Genomic DNA, 27,209 nt, shown 5'->3' with positions numbered 1-27,209 from the left:
CTGCAGTCTTTTCCACCACAGGTGATCGCCTTCCCCGTCACCAGCCTTCTTTTCAGTGTGTTTTTGTCTGTGTGGTGGTTGTTTTGACGTGTTGTTTTGCATGCTTTGCCAGTGCCATAAACTTTGGAAAAAACAAAGCAAAGGTGAAATGATATTAGAAGTAGTGCCTTGTTTCTGCAGTCTGATTGTTTGTTTAGTGTTGTGATTGAACTTGTGTTTGAAGTGACAGGGACAGGGTCAGTAGCTTTAGCTGAAAGAGATGCTCTTGCAGGTGGAGATGCGCTAGCCTTTCGTCATGCTTCTTCACTTCCAAGTTTCTGTCAAATGGATGTGAAAAACCCCAAAGAGAACAAAGCACACACAGCAGTAAGTTGATTCAGTTTGTTTGTCTGTCGACCTGCTCGCCATTGCGGTGAGTGAACCTGCATGTTACTCTGTCTTTTATAAAGGAATGGTCAGTGTTGACGAGGATGAAGATGAAGAAGACTACGACGATGAGGAGGAATACGATGATGAAGATGAAGACGAGGAGGAAGAGGAGGAGGAGGAGGAAGAGGATTCCGAGTATGAGTATGAGGAAGATGGGGATGAAGAAGATGAAGAAGTCGAGGACTCGGATATGATATATGAAGAAGAAAGCGGAGAAGAGTACTACACAGATGATAGCGATGAGGAGGATGAAGATGACGATGATGAGGAAGATGATGAGGATGAAGAAGAAGAGGTGGAGGTGGCGAGATCACGGCCCTCTTACGACCACCTCCGGACAACTACATCCCTGAAGATGCAGTGGCTCAATGACACCAAAGCGCCACAGATGACCCCTTGGAAACCACCAGAGGTTATACAAAGGGAGAAGGAGGAGGCGGAGCGGAAGAGAAGACTGGAGGAGGAAGAGATGAGGAGACAGGAGGAGGAGAGGAGACGTATAGAGGAGGAAGAGGAAGAGAGGAGAAAGCTGGAAGAAAAGGAGCTGCAAGAGAAAGAAGACAGATTAGAAGAGGAAGGAGAGGAAGAGGAAGCAACGCATCTAGCGGTTGAAGGAGTAACTCAAGATGAGTCCTGTTCTGATGCAGATATCATCAGATCTTTGAGAAAGGAAGAGGATGGTGAGGAGCAGTGGACAGATAGGAGGAAGAAGTGGAGGGACAACCTCGCCACAAAGTTTGCATCCTACGAGGACGATACACTCCCTGGTAGGATGCAGAAAGCGGAGGAGCTGGATGCTGCGGCTGATGAGCAGAGTGCAAACGACGGTGATGTTGTGCATGAGGAGTCACAGAGTTCGAGTCAACCAGAAGGTGAACAGGGTAGTTCCTCACAAAGTGAAGAAGTTGGAGATGAAGAGGAGAGTGATGAAGTGGAAGACTATGGGGAAGGAGATTTAGAAGATGAAACTAGCTCTACAACTCCTGGGGGGAAATATGTCAATACTGAAAAGGCTGTACCTTCCAGACATTATCCCGCTAGGGCAGAAGAAGATGACTATTCAGATATTAGACACATAGACACAGAAACAGATGCTGTTACTGGTACAGATGATGATGATTTAGGTGAGGACAGTAGAAAGGGACAAGAGAGCTGTGAACTGAGCGAGAGGGTGGGTGAAGTGGACACTACTAGTGCCAGTAACTTCTCAGGGGAAGCAATTAGCTACAGCTCAGAGCCCAAAGACACCCCGCAAGATACAGAAGAGTTGCTCTTCCACAGTCACAGCACCGATCCGAGGGAGACACAAGACACTGAGCAGAGTGAGAGTATAGCCGAGGACTCGGCTCCAGTACTGGACAAGGTAGTCTCGACACATATGCATGGTATTGTTGAAGGTGAGGTTGTGAATCTTGGCTATACCAGCTCAGAGCCGGAGGAGATCGATATAGATGAACTCATTGGCAGTCCCGAGCCATCCAAACCTTCCACTCCATCAACTAAGCATCCTGCTCGTTTTGACGCCAAGCCAAATCTAGCACCTCTGCAGACCAAGATTGTTGAGATTTATTCGGATGATGCAATAACGCCTGATGACAGTTCTGCTACCTCAGCACCCCAGCAGGAGTACGAGACAATATCGGAGGAGCAAAGTTCAGCTCCACTGGAGTCGAGCGTGACACCACATGAGTATGACACCATCTCAGACGAGCCTAGTTCAGTACCTGTCGAGCAGGATTCTGTATCGAAAGCATCCAGTGCATTACCTTCTTACAGTAGTTCAGTACTAAGTGCAAGGAGTTCCACTCCACATTCCCATTATTTGGACCAGTCAACCAGTGCAGCATCTGAGTTGTCCAGCTCAGAGCCAAAAGAGTCTCGACCCAAATATCCCACACCAGTAATTAAGATTACCAATAAAGACTCTGACTCGCAGAGCACAAGAGAAAACACAGATTCTGAAAGCATAAGTGTAGAGGACATGTGTGGAGCAGGCAAACTACTTCTGGAATCATCTAGGAAACCCATGAAATACTCAGGAATGTCAGAACCTCGTCGTAAAATCTCATCCCCAGATACCACTCCACCTGTTTCGCCAATATCACCAAGAATTGTTGCTGACAATGAGGTACTAATAAAACAGAGATTGGAGGGGGACGGTGATACAGGGAAGAAAGCTAATGAGGTTGCCCAACAGCCAAGAGATGATGACTCTGTCTTTGCAGATGACAGTGCTGTGGCAGAATCAGAAATCAGTCTTGAGTTTGTGTCTGCAGAAGGTAGGAACAGGACTTCTTTGAATTCATACCATAGTTTACCCCACAAAAAGAAGCAGCGATTCAGTGTAGGCTTTGAGGGTGATGTGCCAAAGGGAGCTGGGGAGGATTTGGGGAGCAGCATGACTGCCAGTCCATCATTACCAGAAAAACTCAATGAAGCAAAGGCACCACCAAAGGCCAAGCCAAAATATGAGTCCATATATTCGCGAAGTAGGGGAGTTAGGTCTTCAATGTCTTCATCGTTCTCAGAATCATTTAGTCAGATGCCTTCACTTGAAGACATAAAAGCACTTACCAGTCCTAAGGGCCAGGAGCCTCCTCCTAATGATGGTGCTAATAAAAATGCAAACAACGCCACTGCTGTTGTAGCTGATGAACCCAGCGAGGCGAGATTGAGGTCACCGGAGGACTACGTCCCACCACCAAGTGCAATTAACCCAGTGTGCATCACCCGGGACACCCTGTCAAACAAGGTGGTGAAAGAGCACACATCAACGGCCAAGGCCAAAGTGGAGAAGTACAAGGGAAAGAAAGGGAGCCCTAAGAAGCGTGTGCTGAAGCGCTCCAAGGACAAGCGCAAGAGTGAGAGTGAGTTGTTGGATAGAGAGCGGGGAAAGAGGAGTGATAGGTGGAAGCAGTATGAGGTAAGCGGTGAAAAGGAGGCTGGACAGGGTGATGGTAGGGTGGGGACCTCTGGCTCTGATCACTATCAATCTTTAACCCCTCATGATGCAGAGTCAGGTAGCAAGCGAAAGAGATCAAGCAAGAAGAAAGGGGGCAAGCTGGCCGCCCTCCCTGAGACTCCAAGTACTGACCTACTTAACCTTCCAGAAGATGAGATGTCTCCGCTGAGTGATACCCCATTTAACTTTGATGGAGGCATTCCCCGTTCCGAGTCCAGGTCAAAGGAGAAGAAGTCACGACTGAGCCGGTTACGCATGGACTTGCCACGTCGCCGGGATGCTGTTAAAACCACAAAACATGGCCGAAGATCAGGTACTGGACTACAAGAGTATGACGAAAATCATAAAGGCAAGAGCCCACTCAAGCGCTCTGAAAGCACCAGGGTGACTGGCAGTGAGCACAGTACTGGGGCTATTCCAAAGCAGCGCCGCGGCTCATCCCTGAGGCTGAAGAAGCGCTTGAGCGCAGGAAAGATCAACGTGTCGTCTACAGATGGGGATAGTGCAGATGGAGACAGGGCGGTGTCACCAAGCCTTGACTTGCCCTTGGGCCAGTTTGGAGAGGAAGCAGCTAGGTCCAAGAGGAAGATCCCAGATGCTGTTGCTGACCTTGGGGTGGTGACACCAGAAGCAACAGCTACTGAACAGCTTCCCAGGCTCAGTAAGTGTTTGAATCTGACACGATGTGGTCAGATCAATTGTCTCTTTAACAATGCATTTGATTTCATAGTCCCAAGATGAAGAATTTCTTCTTATATGAGTACATATAAATGCTGTTGTTTTTTGGTGTTTTTTTTTTTTTGTTTAAATCATTTTGTCCAATAAAGAATAGTCATACATGGATAGCAAAAAAAAAAATGTAGTAATATGGTATTGAATGTTACCTTGTATACATTTGTAGTTTCAGTGATAATTTTTTGCTGTTTCAATTAAAAATCAAAGCACAGGCAGAACTTTTCAGTGAAGAGTAACAAAGTGGTGTACACACACACACACACACACACACACACACTCACATTTATATTGATTGGATATATATACATCTGTGTGTGACACAGCTGCATACACATGTACATGCAGCAGTGTTTATACTGATGTTCATTGATTTTATCTTTGTTATAGATGATGAATTCTTGTTGCATTTGTAGATGCAATTTATGTCTCATGAGCCATTGTATTTTTCCTGCCAGGACTTTTTCTTCAATAGGACCAACTTCTACAGTGTCAATTTTCTAGTCTTGGAATGTCTCTGGGTAAAAATGTAAAAGGAATAAGTACAAAATCAGCAGAAAGTTGAACAAGGAAAATATTATGTTTGTTGCATGTGCATGGGCATGAAGACAGGTTGTCTGAGAGGTACATGATGGTATTGGATGAAGTTCAAAATCTAAAAAATGAGACCGTTTTCCAGCATGTTGCCACATCCTGGACTGGAAATAATACTTTGAAATGAAGATATACACGTACATTTATAAAAATTCAGCTATCTTCTGTGTGGCATTGTTATGATCATTTTCTTTATCATACTTGAACTTACTATGATGTACCTCTTGGATAGGAAATTGTGTGTAGTGCATACACACACATCCACACACATGTACATGACAATACACCCATGAATACATATGCAGCGTATACCGAAGGGAGAAACCCCCATCAGAGGTCAGCATGGATGAATGAGTTTCCCTGTTTAGAGCACACACCAGATGGAATATTTAACACTGTAAACAGAGCGCTAAATTGTGTTATGCAATTATGGACATTTGGATGTCGTACCAATGCAATATCACTATTCCGTAAAAATTTAGTGAAGGCCTCTTTTGATTAAAATTGTTACATTTTCTTTCTTATTTGTGCACTTATGAAGAATGAAAGAGTTAGCATCGTCTGGTCAGATGAGCAACATACCGGATTAAAAGACTTATGTACATTGATGTCATTAGTCTTTTTAGCTGGGAGGATCAGCTCGAAAGCTGTTGCATACAAGTTTTGATGGCCTTGCTGTTTAACATGCCATGTGCTCAGAGGGCAAGATGGTCATTCGCATCCACCTGTTGATCCCATGGGAGTTTCCCCCTCGGAGTGAAAGAAGTAAAGATGCATTGCCTTGTTGCCATGGTGCTTTGAAAATATATCTTTTTGCCCAAAGAGAGAATGTTTTAAAGAATGGTAAGAGAAGCATCTTATTTTGGTTTATAAAATCTCTTTTCTTTCGTTTGATCTTGGCTGTCTTTTTGAGTCTTTAAGGCTGACATGAATTTGCAAAAAATGAAGGAAATCTTTGACACTATTTGATGAATCTCAATTGTCCATGTGTCTCTCATTATTGTTCTTGTCTCTCTGTTTTGTTCCCCAATTCTTCTTTCTTTCTCTATTTCTTCCTTGGATGGAATTTCTCTCCTTCATCCTTCCCTAAATAATCCATAATACAAACTTTTTTTCTTCTTTTTCTTGTTTCTTGTGAATACATTGGTCCACCTTACATCATCATCGCATGTCTTTCCATATTTTTTCTCCCGTCAATCATTCTGAACACTTCTTGCTTACATTTCTTGCATGATTTTGTGGTATATGTTAATTTTTTTTAAAATCATAATTCATCACATTGGATGTCATTTTGCCTTCTGACTTTCTGTTGGACATTTCCCTGTTATTTCCCTCCTTTCATTCTCATCTCCTGCTTTTGGCTGTTTTCATTGTCCATTCATCCTTCCATGTCTATTTCTTCTCATGTTCCATCCATATCTGTATCACTCGACTGAATGAATTGTTACGTCTTTTCTCACTCGGGATTTTCTTCTCATCACTGTCATCATCAAACTTTGCACTTGGTTCCATTTGCCTTGGCATTGCCCTTTGGCCTTCTTTCCAAACATTTTCTCTTTGCTGCCTTTTCATCTGAAAAAAACAACAACAACAACTCCCTTCTTCCCCCCCCCCCCAAAAAAAATGCACAAACACAAAACAACCTGACCCATGAAACAGTCAAGAAGCTCAGTGTCGACGCTGATCTAACCGGCGATTTGGACATCGGCTTCTCCACGGAGGAGGAAGAGGAGGAGGAGGAGAGGAAACAGGTGAAGATGGGTTTGGACTCAGAAGCTCCAGAGGCGGTGTCTGGCTCCCCTCGCACCAAGGGCAAGTCCCCCAGGAGGATGTGGGGAAAGAGGTTCAAGGTGAGGACCTTCTAAAAGTCCTGTCTCTTCCTCAATTACTGTGTATGATAATACAATTAATCTGGTGTGATTACTCACAAAGTTGTTTCTCCATACCATGTTTGCATTAGTGTTCTCTCTCTCTCTCTTTCTCTCAGTCTTACACAATCTACCATGTTTCTTAATCTGACAGATTTATGAAATTTTGCTACTGGCACTGCATGATTTGTGTTTAACCAAGATGATCACACTATGAAAATGTCTAAGGGTCACTTTGAAGAAAAAGGGAACAATCACACACTTTACAGCAAGTGCAGTGATCTTCTTTCAAATTGTCCGTACAAGTATTAGTATATATTGGTATGCCATGGCTGCATTTCACCACTTTATGACATTAAAGATGTGTCACACGGCAAATACAGAATTCAAATCACTCTTTAAAACAATAGTTTTAGTTTTTCCCGTGAGTACATTTTTCTGAGGTCACCGTAACACAAAAATAACTACTGGTTCATAAAAACTTCCACCATTTTTTTCTGTTCACAACAGATTCACAGCAGAACTTGAAGTCTGAAATTGGTACAATCAAACAACTTTAATGTGTACTATACACATAAATAGCTTATGCTTGTGATTCATACAATGTTCAATAAAACATTTCTGTAGTGTACTTTTAACAGCTAAGCCACTAACAAATTTTTAATGAAATGAAGACTAATAAAGGTGTGAACATCGATAAAGTGATTTGTTGTATTTTTCACAGTGAAAGGGAAAAGTACTCTCAATAGATGTTTTGATGTAATCAACTGTAAAAAAAAAAGTTTTCTCATTCTACAGGGAAAGTAGAGTGCTGTACAATTCATCATGTTTCTTCCCCTTCACTTTTACATTTGCATTTGTTGTTAAACAGAAATTAAGATCTTTGAAAAAGCTGCGAAAGGTAAAAGACAAATGCTCACTGTACCCACAATCCTATGCTGTATAGACACCTGTTTATATGCATTTCTTTCACTGTAATTTCGTATGTGCGTGCACCCCCCTGTCTATGACCTGTGTAATCTTGCATTTGTCCAAGATACTGTATGTGCAATGGTGTCCTTAGGTCAACCCTGTTTTGTTATAGAGTACTAAAGTGTGATGTCATAGCCATTCATCACCATAAACACTGGTTCTAAACAACTTCACCTGGCCAAAATACCTGAGAACACCTGTTGCTAACCATGCACCTGGTTAAAACCCAAGCTATAGCAAAAGACTGTGACATCATTACTTTGGTACTCTATTGTTTCTACATTTGTTTATGTTCAGGATATTTATTTAGTTTATTGATTTTTTTTTCTGACTGTAATCTTACCCCTTTGTGCATGCCCACCTGTGCATTAGTGTATGTTTCATTTATGTTTCAAAAGAATGAGGAATGAAGAAAACAAGGAATATGCAGACTTAAAAATGTGCCAGGAAGGTACTGTTAAATGTTGAAACAGGTGTTTGTGCATTAATATGCAAACACCTGTGGCATTTCAGAAGAAGAATAGGCATTGAGTGAATGTATTAAAAACAAGGAGCAAGCAAGATGTTTCTGTTTAGGGTGAGAAAGTCAAAGTTTTCCTAGTTATAAAAAGTATTTCTGTGCAAGAAGTACAACTGGATATAAAAATCTTACACACTTTACCACATGAATTGAGAAGTGTTCCAGGTTTAGAAACCAGAGCAATGATATTCACATACATATTTACTCACTTTACTCTTTTTTTCTTTTTTTCTTTTTTTTTGGGGGGGGGGGTGGATAGGACTGTATAGGGGAATAAAACAGTTTGGGTTGACATCATTACCCAAAAATAAAAATAAAACCAAAACACATGATGGTGTCTTCTCCCAGTGCAGTCTGAATGGAATAATCCATATTAATAATTCTGTGCAGTAATGCTGTGGTGGTAGTGAAATAATAAAGGTCAGAAAAGGGTACTGCAGTGGTGCAACAAGTGCAGAGAACACAATGTGAATGGACACTACCACTTTCCTTTTAACATTGTTTACAATGCACTCGCTGGAAAGGGGCGTTTGACTTTTCTCTGTACAATTTAACCACTGTCATGTGTATTGATGCTACTTTCTTTCCTTTTGATTTTTTTTTTTTTTTTTTTGGTTGGGGGGGGGGGGGGTGAGGGGAAGGGAGAGTATGATTTTTTTTTTTCATTTTGTCAACGGTTTTCCTAAACTCAAAATTATTTTCCCTCTTTTCACCGTCACAACATATCTCTCTCTCTCTCTCTTTCCATTTCTTTGTCTACTTCCGCAATTTTGTATGATATCTCTCTCTAATTGTCCTTTTTTCTTTGTAACATATTCACAGTTGTCCTGTGCCAAGTTCATTTCTGTTTTGAAATTGATACCATCACAGGAGGGGGAAAGTCTATACTTGAAAAAACAATTCTCTCTAATAACATAGGAGCTTCTTCAAGGGGATCACAGTTCTGTAGACACAAGCACTCACATGACATCAGTATGCAAATGACAGTCAAGGAAAAATGAGACATATGGTAAAAGGTCATGAATCAGTGACTGTCAGTTTATCTGCTATTTACACACTGTCCAGAAGGTATTTGTGACTGCTACTATCTTGTTAACATAGCTATGAAGGCTGTATGTAGTGTTGTGCTGCCACTATTTTTTCATTTCTTTTAAAATATTGTTTTGACTGAAATTTGGGATTTTAGATATCGTTTGAAGGTATTGACTTTTGATAGACAGTAGGGAGATAAGCAGAAACTAAAGCCATGTCTGAGCGCTCAAAAGTGAACCGAATCAAATCATACCATACCATGCCAGATTTGGAGCATTTGAGGGCTCTGTGGAGATAGCTTACTTCATGAGCTATTTTTGGACTTAGTCGAAGTGTTCACACTTTTTGTAGCAACCATCACATTCACCTGGTGCACCTGCTACATACAGGTGTTCCAGACAAAGAGAATCAACTTCTTGTGTAATGACATGGTGCGTGTTACGCGCATTCTTCTCATATCAACAGCTGTTTTGGGCCACTTTGCCTTCAAACACTCTCTGGCATGGCGTGGTACAGTATGGTATGCTTTGGAGCATATCGGAAAGTGGTCCGCTTTTGACTTGGTATGATACTGTACAGTACACTTTGGGAGCATTCGAGCACTCCTCTGGAGTGGGTATGGTACAGTATGGTATGCTGTAGGAGGGCACTTGAATACACCCATGACTTTCCATATAATTATGTATCTAAAGCTAAATCATGGGGAAAAAAATATTTCCTGGACATGAAGTGAGGAACACTTAACATTCAAAACACATAATGAGTAGTATACTGCTAACAATATCAAACTAATGAAAACTCAGTAGCTATATTATGGGATGCCCCCGATAATTGACAGACATCATGATAGTACATGTAAGAGCAATTGTCATTCTGTCTGATTATGTTCACACATGGTTCATCTGGTGACTTAGTTTCACCGCATTTTGTTCAATGTGACTTTCTCATTAGGCTGACTTTTTCTGAGAAACACAACATTTCTCAGCAATAGATTTTGCCATTTTTGTAAGTGATCACATATAGTACAGAATCTCATGATTGGAGTGATCATGGAATCCAAAATCATTTCTGTAGTCATTGTTGTGTATGGCTCTTCATGGACTAGACATAAACAAATATATTCCTGAATTTAGGTTGGGATGTTGTAATGAGTCTGGGTTTTTAGAGTAAATACAGCATGAGTGATATAGCTGATTAGAAGTATTCAGCCCTCATCAATGTGAGTTGTAAAATATAGTGTATTGTATGGAATGTTAATGTTTCCTTTGTGTTTTACGTTAGAGTACACATCATGACAAGTTCTTTTTCCCCCCTTCATAATCTTCATATAACTGCTTTGAATCCATGTAGTTGTTGGCGTTTAACTTATATAGCAATGTATATAGCAGCAACATTTAGAGGTAAATTGTGTATGTTTAAAGTTCATGATAGTGTACATAAGTGTACATTTTGTACACTGTGGATCGATTGAAAAACCTCTGTAAAGTTGACTTTATGAAAGCCGTATATGAATACTAAGTTTAGCATAAAATTAAACGCATTTGTATGTACGCTGTACAGTCAAACCTGCATATAGCCACCACTCATATGAAACGTATAGGGTTGCCTTTATCAGCAGGTGGCCACTATCTACAGGTTTACTACTGCTATGGCAGGTTTGTGCTATTAAAGTAAAGGCATATCAATAATTAACATTGAAAGACCACCTGTCTGCTATGATATGTACACATTAAAGTAGGAGGTCCTGGTATCTCAGAAATTGATACTGGCAAACAAACCATGGCCACTTGATATTTTGTATAAATCTGAAAAACATCCCAGTTTGTTTTATAGGGACATTGGAATGGTGGTAATGGGAAGAAAATAGGTGCAGCTAGGGTTATTCTGGATTCTATGTCTGTGAATGTATACAATGTATCTAGTACAATGACATGCTGCCCATATATGAGACAAATGAAGTGGCCAATGGCTACATTACACATGTGGGTCATCAAGGTAATACTTCATTCTGGGAGACTTTGTGGTCAGATTTGGCAGGTGACCTCTATAGACAGTGACCACAAAGACCAGCTTTACCATGCGTAGTATGAGAAATAAATTGTTACAAACCACATGTTTATTGCTTTGGAAAATACTTTTGCAAGTTTTAAATCACTAATCTAATATGCCATTGTACATCCAGTTACCAGGTATGTATATTATAGATGATGAAATATTCATTACGTGCCATTTCCGGTGGAATGTGTGACATGAAAAGTGATTATGGTGTTAATAAAGTGAATAATTAAAAGATCTGTGCAGGTTCAGGTACAATTTTATTTCCAATACATGCTTAAAAATTCATCAACATTGATGCTATTAAAGTGTTTGGACTTACAGTGTACAAGTGTACTTGTCTGTAGCTAAGACAAGCAAATTTTACCACTGACACTTATGTAAAATGATGTACACTCTATTTTTGCTTTGCAAACATTTTGTTTATGATTATCATTATTTCCCGCAAAGAATTTGCTTTTGATTAAACCTTTTCTTTTCCTAATTTCTTTATTATTTTCTGCCATGGATTACGCTTCTTGTGACGAATCAAACACTATACCAGGAGGTAGTGTATTTTCAGTTCGTTCTTTGCTCTCTTTTTTCTGTTGTATTGTCTTTAATTTGTTTCTCTGTTTCACATCATTATTTCTTTTTTTCTTTTTGAATTAGTTAGAATTTTGGTGAGAACTGCTGTGTATGATTTAATTGTTTTATTCGTATGTTGAGTAGTAGTATTTTATTCAAACACTGATGTCTCTAGAGATGATATGTGTTGTTAAGAACTGGGTAGTTTTAAGTTGTGTAAGACACTGGTGGCATTCACGTGTCGATCTGACCATTAGAAGCGTGCACACAGTGTTGTTTGAATGCTGTGAATGTAAAGGAAGTGAAATAGACTGGTTTGCCATTGTATACAAATTTAGCTTTACACCTATTTGAAAGTAGATATCGAGAGTTATCTTGATGATTTGGAAGCTGTAAAACCCACAAGGTTTGCTTGATGTTGCTGAGTAGATTTTTCAGACATTGATATATTTACATCAGAACATGTCAACTGAATCATTTGAGACAATGAGAAAAATTTTGTTTTCAAACATTTTCCAAGCACGTAAAAGTTTTTGATATGAACAGGTGAAATGAAAGCGCTGAAACTATTAGGGAAAGATACATACATGTAGATATGAATACATTGGTAAACCAGCCTGTTTTGTGACTGGTCACATGTCGCTGACTGTCCCATCATGGCCATGTCATGGTGACTGGTCAGCAAATGGTCAGTATTATTAAAGTGGACAGGCACATAGTGGTAGCTCAGAGCACTCCGATGTGGATTGTTGTGGTTTCAGTTTGGTAGAGTTTTAGATTGCACATAGTTTCCACAAGGACAAAACATTCTCTTTTCTTGTGTAGCATTTGTTTGTTTTTGTTTTGTAGTAGATATGATGAGAGTGGTATAGTAATGCCAGAGATAAGTTCCGAATGTCACTGTTAATAGACAAGTGATGTGCAAATTGTGTGTTTGTTGTTATGCAAACTCTTACAAGAGCGTCACCTGTTCAGGTATTTCTATTTCCCAGATATCAGTAATGTCAAAGAGAATAGCATCAACTATACTATTTTTAGTGCAAACAACAATTCCTATCATAGGAGTGCTGATGACAGTCATTTTTAAATCATAAGACATCTAGCAGAATGTTTTGTGTGATGTGCTACCACAACACCCTGATAGTTGGTGAAGAACATTTTCTCTTTTGATATAATTCTGTAAACATTATATTCCTAACTTAGACTCTCCCACATGTAAAATTTCTCCCATTTATGTCTACAAACCTACCACAGAAATAGTAAACTTGCCCATCAGCAAATTACCAAAGTTTTGTGAAAATCAGCTTTGAAATGAAGAAGCAGTCAAGTATGCCACAGATTTTGTGCAATTCATAAATTTAAACACCAGTTAATGCTGTTTTTAAAACTGAAAAGGCTGAAAATTTAATGATATTCTTAGACTTTAAGATAAGGATGGGATGCTCATTCATTATCATGAGTCGCATATTTGAACAAATGTGGGATTTCAAATTTTTAATCAAAATTACCTTATTTTTTTCTTTAATATCTGTGAGATTATCATGGCGTCATGGTGTTGGTCCCTCATGTGCTTGTTAGTCATAGATTTAGATGCAAAATATTGGGATTGTGTAACCATGATGATAGTTATTAGGAAAATAGAAGAGAAAGTGAAGAGGAAGGAGAGAAGTAGAAGAAGAGAAAGAAGATTTTACTACAGAAGAAGGATATGAAACAAGTCTACAAGTTGGCCACGGATACCATCGGTTATGCCGGCTTTTTGGCTTTCTTCTTTTAATGTATGCTTCTAAAGCTAGTGTGGGCCATTTATCCATCAGTTATCTCTGATTATAGAAGGGTTCAACATTTACTTTTCTGTCCCCTTTTAGTATGTAAGTGTTACCTTGTTAATTGGTCCTTATTGGTACCTTTAAAAATCTGTGGGTGGTTGATACCGATGCTCTCAATATTACATTTTTGCTCAATTTATTTAGAATGGTATGCAGTGGTGCTGGAGATGGTTCAGATATTTTGTTTTGCTCTTCCTTTCTTAGTGCACCTATTTTTCATCATCAGTTGTTCCAGTATCTTTTTTTTTCTCTCTCTCTATTGGCTGGATACTGCAAATGATGCTCACAAATACTGAGTCTTGCCCCTTCCTCTCCAGACATGCATTCTGGGAATTATTTTGAGTTCCTTTGGTCTTGAGTTTCTTATGATTTTTTTTTCCTCTGCGTGGAATGCATGTTCACTACTTCCTCCTCTATTTTATAAAGGGTGATGCATATTTTTTTTGATATTACCAGTGCAGGGCGTCTTTTCATCCTATCGCACTCTGTCTGAATGTACTTGCGACTTTTATGTACTGTGCATTTTCATGCCAACTGTGTATGCAAGAGGGCACGGGATGACTTTGCAAAGCATGACTTTAAAGTCTTTTCTGCCCTAACGTCTAGATCTGTATATCTTGGTTGTCACTTGAATGTACAATTATTATTTTTTGGTTTATTGTGTGTGGTAGTCACACATACACAAATACACACACACACACACACAAACACAATTTCCTTTTCATATCACATATTCCTTGTTTTATTCTCTTCTGTCATCACACAAGATCTGACTTGATATTCAAGATATGAATCATGAAATGATTCATAATATCTACTCGAAGCAATTTTTTAACATCTTCCATGTCCACTTTATCTTATTTTTTGACCTACTGTAAAAATAGATATTTTCGCTCAAGTAATTTTTCATGCTCTGCCAAGTAAGACAAATTTTGCCTGTTTTTAATTTGGTGGAATCAGGACATGCACAGAGTGGTACATGTACATATAACTAGCAAAAATGTGCATGTGCTTATATTTTCGCGCTAGTTTTTGGTTGTGCGAAATGAGCGAAAATTTCCACTTTTACAGAATGCTCGGCTGTTTCTTTCTGTTATCTGTGTTTGCTTCTTCAACACAATCGGGTCCACGAACACAAAATGTCATTGACATAATGAACAAAGAGTTTGTTGGTGCTACTGATAGGATTCATATCATATATTTGGTGTGTGTGTGTGTGTATGTGTGTGTGTATATACATTCTCTCCCACTGGGATGACCTTTCTAAAAAGGTGTTTTAGGTATCTATATTCTCTGACACTGATATCTGTTCTCTTCTCTGTTTTCTCCCTTCCTTTTTTCAAAGATTTCCTTCTGCTCAAGTGCACATGTTTGTGTATCTCTCTCAGCTCATCAAAAGGAAACTGTGAACTAATTATGAACAAAAATGTTTGTTGTGTCTTCTCAGGCTTTGGGTAAAAAAGCAGCCAGACAAGAACAGGTACTTTGTGCACCAGTAGTCCCCCAGTCTGTGCATGCTGCCTTGATATCCCCTAGCCCTTCGTATCACTGAAAGAACACAGTGTGTCCCAGTCACAGTGTATAGTAGCAAAGCCGTTTAGGGGGACCATATTTGGCAAATGTTAGAATGATTTCTGACTCTGTCATTTTTTTTTTCTCAAATGAATCTGCATTCAGAGCATAGAGTGATGATTTTGTCAATAAACTGAAGTGCACTGCATAGTGTCATACAAAATTGATCACATGATCAACACTAGGAGGCAACTAATTCTTAATGATTAGTGACCATCTATCTGAAAATGTATTCTTGTGCAACAATGTTTTGGTTATTGTTTTTTTCAAACTCACCATGATTTAATAAAAAAGCACACAAAATACAAAAAACAAAAACAGCCATGATGGAGCATTCACACTGTTGGAGACCCTGTGTTCTTTGCTGACAGCCCCATTCACACCTTTCAAATGTAAATGTGATTCCACTGTATTTCAGGAAGCAAAAGCTTCTGCTCACCTTTCTGTTCTATGTATGCAAGTGGAGTGCATAGTTTTTTTTTGGCATGCCTGCTGTGTTGACCGACGCCTGTTCACCCTCCGTTTGTAATGCAGTCCTTCACACCCAGTAGATCCTCCATTCACCACAACAGTGTTGCAGGCTGGATGCTATTGGCAACAAATGATACCAATGTGGAGAGCACTGTGGCATTTTACTCAGTGAATGTGAAACACCCCTTCCTTGCCCTGTATTAAGCCTGCCCATTTCTTGTTACCCCATCCACATTACACATCTTCTCTTATTTCATAGTCTTCCCTTCATCCCTTCTTCCCTCTGAACTCAAATATCTGAGAATGACTCTTTTTGCACGTGTGGCAGGAGTAATGGAACCATGTGCTCAGTTAAAGAGGAAATTCAGTCCAAATATAAGTTAGTCTGATAAAAAAGAGTAAAATTTTATGAGTTCAAAGGTAAAGATTTGACTGAAATCGGATGAAAAATAGGGAAGTTATGAAATTTTGAAGTTTTGATAATTTCTCCAAAACAGTTCTTGTACATTGGGTATGAATACGCAAATGAGTGCGCTAACCATGTCATACCCTCACAATTTTGCATTGATCATGTACAAAAAAATGACGAAAATTCAATGTTTCTGTCATTGAAGTCTGAATTAATGACGTTATTCCTGGTTGAATAACTTCAGAATAGTGATCAGTTAGATATATGAGAATTTGAGCCTTGGGCATAATTGCGTTTGAATGAAAAACAGGAAATTTCAAAATGTTATGTACAAAGTATATGGTAAGTTGTGAGGGAAGGACATGCTCACTTTGCCATTTGCATATTCATATTGACTGCTCAAGAACTGTTTCCCCTCAAAATAGCGAAACTTCAAAATGTCATAACTTCCTTATTTTTCATCCGATTTCGATGAAATTTATACTGTTGAACTCATAATATTTTACTCTTTCTTATCAGACTAACTTATATTTGGACTGGATTTCCCCTTTAAACCCTCAAAGTGAAACAAAAAATATATGACTTTAACAAAATCTAGTCATGAGATTTTACCAAGAGGAGGGGAATTTGCTTCTGCTGTGCACTTTCAGATAGACTGCATGATAATGTCACTAAGGGCATGTAACTGGAACGAAAATTGAATTGATGCAATTCATTTTGTTTGAAATGCGAGGGTAAGTTTGGATTGAAATGGTGATATTGTAATGAAAGAAGAAGTGTCTCAAACGTGCAAGCAACCTTTTAGTCAGAGAAATAGCATATTTTCATTTTCAAATAAACTCACTACCAAATTGCCCTGAATAAAGACACATACCAAGAACTTGCAAATCTCAGTTACCCCTATTTCTATTTGAGTTTTAGCTTACACCTTTTCATGAGCATGATTCTGAACACATCTGAAATTAATTTTATGTTGCTTTTCCACCCAATCAAAAGTTTTATGAGTTTGTTTTTGTTTAAAGAAACTTGTGTCCTTACGGTTCCATGGATACTGTTAGCAAAAGTAAACCAGAATTATGAAAAAGAAGCCTATTTCTTTTAAGAATTGCCCAAAGAGAAAAAAAAATGTGAAAAGATGGACATTCAGTGAGGATGTATAACATATGAAAGATTAAAACAATCCCAATTTTTATTTGTATTTATCAATTTTTCACAGCAGGAGGTACTGCAGAAGCAGGTATAGAAGAACTACTGTATTCTCCGGCAATAAGGTCGCACCTCCGCATAGGCTGCACCCCGACTTTGGCGACAGAAAGAAGCAAAAACAAAATCAAAAACAAAAACCGAAATTGGCAAGGAAACAAAAGCAGTTAGTTGGTAATGACAATAAAAAAACCCCCCAAAAACAAGCTGTCGTGATCAATTGATTGCAGAACATAGCGTTGTCTATAAGATTGATTGATTCATCGTATGACATTGAGTTGCTCGTTGACACATTGCATAGTCCCTTACATGATTACGTGTGTCGGTTCAGCAGCTTATTCGCTAGGTTGAACAGGCCATGATTTGGTTGTGCTGGCGTATAGGCCACACCCCCAAGTTTTTTGTTCCTTTTCTGTGAAAATTAGTGCGGCCTTATCGCCGGAGAATACGGTATAATGTTTGTAACATTTAATACCAGTAGTGGGCTTTCAACGTTGGTTTAGAATAAGGGTCTACATCCTTCTCATCCACTGAGTGTCCTCCATGAAGCTCCCTCAGTCTTTCTGCATCACCATCACCACCCCACTCAGTGCCACGCTCCATGTATTCCCAGCATCTTTACATGTTCCTCTCTATTTTTCCTTCTCCCTGGTGAAAGGTTTTCCCTGCCCAGTGTAAAATGTGGTACAATGTGTATTATCAAGCAGTGCTATTGTTCTGCAGCAGCAGCCCTGTTTTATTATTGTTATTATGATGAAGATGATTATCAATATTGTTATCATCATCATCATCATCATCATTATTTTCGGCAAAGTTGCCTGAAGTTGAGCCCCTCCCCGGTCCTGCATGTGATTTTGTTTCTCAATCTCCTGTGTTAAATAGATGAAACTCTATCCCCCCCCCCCCCCCCTCGTGACCCAGTTTGTCAATATTTAAGATTTTGTATGCATACCGATATACACGTATTTTGCACGGTATTCAAAATAATTAAGTGCCCGTTGTATTATCTTTTCAAGTTCCCTGTATAACAATTCTCTATTAATTCATCACACTGAGTCTGAATTAAGCAGGCTAGCATGCATGGAAAAAATGAGGAAAGAAAAAGAACTGCTCAAATTAGTCTTCAACAGATTATGAGGGAGACATCACATGATAATGCAAGACAGTCTTGAACCCAGGCCAGCACTCGTTGTTCCCTCAGACCCATTTCCAACCTGCCCTCCTTTGATGTGTTAAACTGGATTACAGAAATGAATGAAGGAGGACCAACAATTACTGAATCATTTGTTCATTTACATTGTTTTAATGAGATGATAATTTTATGCGTGTGTTCACTGTTTTCATTTCCTTGTGGGAGCTTGGGCTGTATCAGCTAGTACTTGTACTGTATCAGCTAGTACTTGTACAGTAGTATGCATCTGTGTACTATGCTATTGTGTTGAGGGCATCAGGAGCTCTGTGATTTTGTTTTATTTTTGTAGAATGTCTTCCTAGGATAGTGCATTGAATACCGTGTCTTGCTAGTGTAGATATTTTTGTCAATATGTGATGTGTAGAATTATTTCAAGTGATCATCATCGTACTTTTCAAATTGCTAGAGGGGACAAAAACAAATTGTAAATACCACCATACATCATGTATCTAAATATGTAACACATGTATGCCATCATACTTCAAACGTTTGTTGAAATTCACATTCCATTTTTGTTGCAATAAAATGGCTATGGGACAGACACTATCCTAGGAAAACCTTAAAGTTACTTTGTGTCAAACTATTTGAAAATCAGTTGAATGAACAAAGTTTTTCATAGTGAATCAAAATCTTGCCTGTCCCATATACCCATCTATCTGTGAGGTGGCTTGTTGTAGCATATTTGGTGTTTAGCATGTTTTTATAGTTTTGTTTCATCTTTGCTCGTCCCAAATGGCAAGTCACAGAACATAAGGGCTAGTTTGTGTTTCCAACCATCTTCAAGAAAATATAGAAGTCCATGAATGCTTTTGCAGGAGTCGTAGAAAGTCACTCAGCACTTTTTTGTCGAACAGAAATTACGTACAGTGTAGCAGACAGAATTCTTGTACACAGATTTGTAGGTCAGTCTTAGGGGATACAAACGGCAGAAATAATTGATAACCCACAGGGTGGACTTTGGATGCTGTGCCCAATTTCCTTTTGTTTATTCTCTGCCAGGAGAAGTAGAAACAATACAATTGCTCAAGAGTCTAGTAACAATTATTTTTCCCACCTAGACACAGATCTTCTCCTTACGAAGAGTTTAGAGCATGCAGGTCCTTTGGCTGTGTTTATTGACATGATGCCTAGTCCAGCCATGGCACATAAATGGAAACAAAAACATTACAGAAAAGCTAACTGAAATATTTCAAAGATCATTATTGTTATTATTATTATTTTTTTTTTTTTTTTTTTGGGGGGGGGGGAGGGGTGGTTATGAGCAGAATAGAATCTAGATTTATCTCACACTACAGAGCTACAGGTCTCAGATGTCTTTATAGGGTTTGATGAAGGAAAATGAAATAAATATTGACAAACATTTATATTACTCTTTTCATTCTTGTTAATTTTTTTACCGCTTAAGACCATACTAAAGACACTGCATTTTCAGATGGTGCATAGTGAAATATGATTCCTGGCGTTGTTGGTTAGTAAACTGAGGAGACAGTCCAGATAAAACCCCCTCACAGAGAAAAGGAATTTATGTCATATCATAAGACATGAATCAGTATGATAGCATGGTTTATTTCTACTTTGAGCATCGAAAAGCTACTAAGTGGCAAATGTGGAATGGAAAAATGAAATGCCCTTGAGTGCATGTGCTTGTTGTTGGAAGGGATTAGTTCCAGCATGAATCCCCAAACAAGATTTCGTTTTCCCCTCTTTCTATTTTATTGAAGGCATCAGTAGTTGTATAATCCTGTGCACATCATGTGAAAGGGCGTGGAGCCAGGTAGTTGGTGCTGAAACAACCCACAAATCAACAGCTTGTAGCAGTGTTGGTACTCCCATTGTGGTTATATATGGCATGACATTATGATACATCCTGTGGATTTCTCCCAGGCGCATGTATAAACCTGTAAAAGAGAATGCTGAATTTTGCCTGAAAATGAGCTTCCCTCTAATTTTCCTGTGTCCTGCCTTTGCTTCCGCGAAGGAACGGCGGAAGTTGGAGGAGGAGGAGCTGAGCGCCCGGCTGACCAAGAGGGTGCAGCGGGAGGCGCGGCGGCAGCACCACCAGCAGCAGTTGAAGCGCCACCGCATGGCCCAGGAGATCCAGCGGCAGCTGCAGGAAGTGGAGGTCAAGCAGCGTGAACTGGAGAACCGCGGGGTCAAAGCCGAGATGGCACTGCGAGGCGAAGAGAGTAAGACAAGCGGGACTGGTCTGAAGGAATGACTGCCCTTTACCCTCTGATCTTGACAAATGATTTGTTACTTCTGAATGAGTAGTAGCTTTTTTTTTTTAATTAACTCAACTTACCTGTATGGAAGTAATAGGATGTGCATCCTGTGATAATCAGCATAATCCAAGATTAATTCGATATTGAACAAAATGTATTTCCAGGAGAGTTTTAACATTAGGCCTATGGTTGCTGGCAAGAATAACTCAAAATGGTATTCTACATTTCATGTTGCTGTGTGCTCTAAACCTACTGGAATACACACTCAAAGATCTTATATGCAATTTCTACACCTCGTGGGATGATATAATGTTCCAAGGTGGTGCCAACAATCTTTATCTTTGATTATATGGTATTTATTTCAAATAATTTGATAGTATTAGTGCCTTCAAGAGAGTTAATTTGTCACCTTACAATGTATATGTCGTACTGACATTTATCAATACATCATGGATGTTGTCTGTTTTAAGACCTCAGTGATAGGAAAAAAGAACTCAGCGATAGGAACAAATAACTCTTAAGTTTTACACAAATGGATGATTGCATTGTGAATCTTTAGTTGTCTAACTTATTTAAAGAAATTAAAGGACAGTTGTAGTTAAAAGGGCATGCTGTCAGATGTAAATGAAATTAGATGAATGATGCTTGCCTTCAGAAGAGATCTTGCCAAATGGATTCTGGAATGGACAGGAATGGTAGCCAAAAGCATGTTAAATCCCACCTCTCATCAACAAAGCTCTCATATGCCTGGAAATCTGAGCGCACTCATGCTGCTCGCTACCATGCCTGATAGTTAACTTCCTCCCCTGACCTGCCCCTCCCTCTCCCTCTCCCCCCTCCCCTCTCCCCCCGTTCAATTCATCAGCACCGGAAGGCGTGGACGAGACCACCCTGATGCAGGAATGGTTTAGTCTGGTCAACGAGAAGAACGCCCTCGTTCGCTTCGAGACGGAACTGATGGTCCAGGCCCGGGAGCTGGAGCTGGAGGACCGGCACAGCCAGCTGGAGCAGGAACTGCGCCAGATCATGGCCGTTGAAGGCAAGAGACTGTGTGAATGGATATATATAATGGTGTGAATGGCCATCAGTCAAGGCCATTGAATGCTAGAGTTTTTTTATAGTTGCACATCATGGCCATTGAATGCAGAAGTTTTTATAGTTGCACATCATGGCCCTTGAATGCAAGAGCTTGTCTGATTGGAAACATTATTGCCTTGTGAAGGTAGGATAATATGTGAATGGTCATTACTATCCTTGAAGCTGATAGTATTTTTAATGCACATCACAGCTACTTGAACCAAGAATTTGTGTGAATAGACATCATGGCCATTGAAGATGTAAGTATGAGCAAAGGGTAATCATAGCCATTGAGAACCTAAAAGCTTGCGTGTTCTTTATTGCAAAACCAGTTCAACTGCAACCGTTGGATTCATTGCCGATAGATATTTTTCCTAAAACTTGAAAGTGGAATCGTGAGTATTCTAGAAATTGATTTATCCACTTGAACTCATCCCAGTGTAATGTATGATAGCAGAGATGATCGTACAAAGCAGGCAAGATTTTGACAGGTCAAAAGATCTCAAATGACATGTACGTGAAAATGTCTTGTCATCAATTTCCCCCTTCCCACACCCATCAGAAGGGAGGAAGAGTTCGAGCGACCGAGAGGCAGAGAAGCTCCTCCTAGATGAGATGCTCGAAGTGGTGGAGCAGCGGGATGCCCTCGTTGCCTTCCTGGAGGAAGAGAGACTGAAGTAAGCATGACCCTTTGCCTCGTAATAGCCCCACTTGTTTACTTTTGTGTCCTTGCCTTAAAAAAATCTGTACCTTCAAATATTGACCTTGTCACATGTGTCTTCCTGTTTTCAAGCGGAGCTGTTGATTAGATTGGTGCAGTTGCGCAACAGGTTCTTCCTAATCTGTGTCTAACATTGACCAGTCTTTGGAGCTGTGCACTATACTTGTGGAAAGTCGGGATCAAACTGATCTTTTTTGGTGGCTAGATTTAGTGGTAACTAAATTGTATGATCATGAATGTCTTGAGGTATGTCTTTGTATGCTTTCTGAGATGAGTGACCCCTAGAGTTGATAGTCCCTGACATTTCAAAAGCTAAACTCGTCCAAGAACTTAAATCCCGGAGTCCCATTAATAGTGTTTCCATAAATGTTGGGTGTAGCTTGCATGAGGAGGATCATCATGGCAGTTCCAAGGCTTGTCAATGTTCCTCTGAGGTTTGCTGTAGACCCCAGCAATTTCTACCACATGCAATTTGCTCTTGAGTTTACAGGAATGCTGAACATGCTGGTGTACTATTCCCGATGGTTATCTCTGGCCGACCCCCAAAGCCTGCGTGACATTTTTTATTTAAGATGCCTGACCCAGCAGCAACTAATGAATGCAAGAATAGAGACATTTTTTTTTTTTCAGAGCTGCTATTGCCAAGTCCCCCAGCTTTTGCAAGAGGCTCCCTGATATATCCAATTTTCTTTCTGTCTGACAAGATAATATGAATTGTACCAATTTGAGAATTATTTTCACCCATTGAGATGCATGTAACATACAGGTATCTCTCCCTGATTGCTCTTTGGAACCTCCCTCACATTTATGTGTGAATGCTGGCAGGCCTTTACATTGTGAAAAAAAAATGAATACACTGAATGACAGGAAAAGATCAGTTGAAAAGACCGTAACTGCAAATTTAGGTCTGAAACTCCATGAACTTTGAAACATCATTCAACCTGTATATTTACTTGTATTACAGATTTTAGGACCACCTTGTTAAGATGTAATGAAAAGAGAACGGTGGCCTATATATACATTTGAATAAAATTATAAGACTTTAAATCTCTTTGAAATGCATGTGTAATGTGATGATTCGTACATTGGCAGCAATAAAGAGCTAGAACTACAAGAGATGCGACTACAAACACTTCAGCATGAGTACTTGTGAGTAGGAGCTACCGTATATCCATGTGATGTATACCCAGGAGTGCCCACCAACAGTCTTGTATCAGTACGAGAAGCTTGCGGTGTTCATGCTGTTACAAGTGGCTCCATATTCAATGGCTGTTGCATTGTATAATCAGGAGTGAGCATTATATGGGGTAGACGTCCATTGTAGAGTCCATTTTAGCTTTGTCAAGGGGTGTACTTTAGTGTTTGAGGGGGGTGCGTCCAAGGCGAATAATTCCATGACTGAACTATGTCATCAGTGCATATATATACATGCTCACGTTGCATCAGGCCATTATAGTTTGAGTTGTCATGTGGGATGTTGGGGAATGGACACCTTAACACTTTGCTTTGGAGTTCCATTGTCAAAGAGTGGAAAGTCCAATAATAATTTGTTGTTCAAATACCCCACTGCTAATGAATAAAATATACACACATGCTGTGATATTGCAAAGCAACATCTGAAGATATTTGGAAATCTAGGGACTATATTGTATGATATCTAGTCCCACCTCCCCCCCCCCAAAAAAAAAAAAAAGAACAACATATGTATATATATATATATATATAATTTGGAATTTGGAAATATTAACATATATATTCTGGACTGTTGTAAGATGCAAGTGATGCAGAATAGAGAGACCATTTAATTGAATATTCCACACACATATTAGAAGTTTCATTCAGTCTGTCAAGCAGGTGGTCAAGCAAACAGGCAAAAGTACACACACACACACACACACACACACACACACACACACACACACACACACACATTCTCTCTCTCTTTTCACTTTCTTCTACTGTTACATACTATCACTATTTTATGTTGAAATTATATCATCTCTTATTGTCACATCATCAAAAGGTACAAATAGAGCTGTGCAATCGAAGAGAAAATTAGTTTTTAACAATTTAAATTAAAATGTCTAGCACCTTTGTTAACAGTTACAGCATAAAAGGTGTTGTGAATTGTAATTTCCTTTCCTGAAAAGATTATACCTTGGTCCTTGACACAATCATGTAGATACTTTAGATATTCAAAATAGTTTAATTTCACAAACATATGAGGCAACTCGTGAAGCTTGTGCATTAATATGCACTTAGTCTTTTACTACAGCATATCATAGCAGAGTTGAGCTACTGTAACTCTTCTGAAAGTAGCAGCATTTACTTTTTGCATAGACCAATAGTCCCATTGAATATTTCCAGTGCTCTTTTGCCAATGCTGCTATCAATATATACATTGATTGCACTGGTTGAAAATAAACCTAATCTTTTGCAAGAGGGGGCTACTAACTATTTGCTAATAGTCTATATGCAGTCTATACAACCCTTCACCATTATCTAGACTGTCATTCACGCCATTGTAGTCGACAGCTCTCTGGTGTCGCCTCACTCTCATGATTTCAGTCGCTGTCATTCTTTTCCCCGACTTCAGCATCAAACCATTTTTATCCCTCTCTCTCTTTCTCATCTTGCATCATCTCAATTCTTTTCTGCCACACAATATTGCTTGTGTTTTCACAGAGAAGTATATCCCTAGACGGCACAGTGTACGAAAATACAACTTGTATTGTGCACTCTTTTCACACACAATGTAGCTACAACCCAATTTGTATATCGTAATGCTTCCGCACGGCACATGTCCCCTCCTGAACATTTACCCGATCAGTTCCCTCACATTTGTACACATTTTCCCCCAAGACACGAGTCAGATTTGTTAATAGCCTCACACATTGTGCATTGTGTTAATAGTGAGTGTTTACATATTCTAAAAATTTTATGTGCACACACCCTCATGGAGTTGTTGCTTTTTAGAGACAGTGTGTCTGCTCAGTAGCAGTGACCCTAGTGAGTATGAAATGCTTTTTGTGTAGGGATAACCTTTTCAGAGATTTTTGGATGTTTCAGCAGATGTCATAGATTCAGTGAAAATCAAACTTTTGCTCTTGTTTTTTTAATCATTCAGCGTATGAAGTGGATTTTTTATTCCATGTTTGACTTCATCAATGTTGAGCAGGCATGTATAATGACACATCCAATGAAAAAGGACATTGTCAGTGAAGTATTTCGTTTTCATTAGGGTCTCTCTGTAGAAGCTTGTGGGACTTTCATGGTACACATGACATTAACAATATAAATATGACTGAAATCTTAGCCAAAAAGAGGGAGGATTGTACATTAAAACAATATGAGAGAATTGGTGCCATCTTAACCCGTTGAGGACGGTTTGATTTTGCTACAACACGCATTTCCCATAGACACCTGCCCGAGTATACACGGGACTCGTCTTCAACGGGTTAATTGCTACATATTTCTATCTCTGTGGTTGTTAACAATGCTTTACCCTTCCACCTTCACTGTTTTCATCATGTAGCAATTAAATTATATTAAGAGGAACAAAGCAAATGATCCAACTACATGTCCTGTTGTTATTGCAAAGCTGTGAAAGATCCCTGATTATGACCAGCCCCCAGTTTATTGCTTTGCTGAAAAAGCTCAGCATACTCTGCAGGCTTATAGTGCCTCCACCGACACTAAGCTTTCACTTTGCCCAGGCAGCTATTCCCCATAATTACTCCCAATCCTACTCCTTCACGCAGTTTATATATCATGGTAATTGTCATTTCTTCCTTCACCCTCTCCATCTCTTTTCGACCTTTGACCTTTGTTGCCCTCTGACCTTGTGTTTTGTCCACTAGCGATTCAGACTTCAGTACTCGCCTGAGTACAGTTCTTCTGATTGTGTGTGTCACACTAACCCTCTACGTATTCCTCGCTTTCGTCATATGATGTAAGTAAGATTGGAAGCGTACTAATTGGGGTTTCCCCTTTGGTTTTTTTTTTTCTTGCAATCACTCAAATAAAAAGAACAAAATAAATGCAAACCATACTTCAATGCTCTGCTTCTATTATACCCAAAATTGAATGAAATCAAGTGTCAAATTAGCTGTGCAAAGTCATTCATGCTTGTTATCAAACCCCTATTGTGTTTTTGTTTTGATTCTGTTTGCTTCAGCTAATCACATGGCAGCTATTCACCTGACCATTGTCACTGATGAGAAAGACACAGGAAATCACAGAAATAAATTAAAAGGAGATTATTTTGAACCATTTCCCACACGGATGATCCACTGTTAAAAACAAATGGAAGGCAAACATTGATGTCTGGACTATATCTTGTAACTGCTGGTAAGGTCATCCAAATGACATAATAACCTCATGTTTCTGGAAGGAAAGTAGATGATTATCTTTTCTCTGGACATCTTTAAGGTTATGCCTGCATTCTTTTCAGCCTTTGCTGATTTGTGCAAGGGGGGAAAAATTGATGATGAGTCCACTGCTGCCATTCAGTTAATACATTTCACACAAAACTCACTTGGAATATCTGTCATGCAAGAGATTCCTTTTGCCGACAAACTATATTCATGAAGGCCTATAACATCCATTTCTTTAGTTATGTTTCTTAATAAAATAAAGAGTAGATTTCTGGTCAGTCCAAAAGGATATGTCAAGAGCTCTGATTTCAGTATGTTCACCCCAACATGAGTTATGTTGCTCTTTGCTTCTAGGTCTCGGAAGGAATAAGTGTCAAAAATCATTTTCGTTCTTTAGTCTATGGAC

The 27,209-nt window shown here is 39.3% G+C and overlaps 1 protein-coding gene across 1 annotated transcript in view; it reads left to right on the top strand.

Moving 5' to 3' along the window:
* LOC139740235 (uncharacterized) overlaps positions 1-27,209 on the top strand; it is a 103,931-nt gene that overhangs the window by 66,564 nt on the left and 10,158 nt on the right. Inside the window, exons 18-24 of the mRNA XM_071650818.1 lie at positions 450-4,052; positions 6,377-6,567; positions 7,457-7,486; positions 15,008-15,040; positions 20,386-20,593; positions 21,495-21,668; positions 22,269-22,383. Coding sequence (XP_071506919.1) covers positions 450-4,052; positions 6,377-6,567; positions 7,457-7,486; positions 15,008-15,040; positions 20,386-20,593; positions 21,495-21,668; positions 22,269-22,383 — 4,354 coding nt within the window. The remainder of the gene's footprint in view (positions 1-449; positions 4,053-6,376; positions 6,568-7,456; positions 7,487-15,007; positions 15,041-20,385; positions 20,594-21,494; positions 21,669-22,268; positions 22,384-27,209) is intronic.

This window comes from Diadema antillarum, unplaced genomic scaffold (genome assembly GCF_040938485.1).
Source record: "Diadema antillarum isolate AM-2024a unplaced genomic scaffold, OU_Dant_1.0 seq00000845_RagTag, whole genome shotgun sequence".
Taxonomy (NCBI): domain Eukaryota; kingdom Metazoa; phylum Echinodermata; class Echinoidea; order Diadematoida; family Diadematidae; genus Diadema; species Diadema antillarum.
The sequence above is the reverse complement of the archived record's forward strand: the minus strand, read 5'-3'. Positions and strand labels throughout refer to the sequence as shown.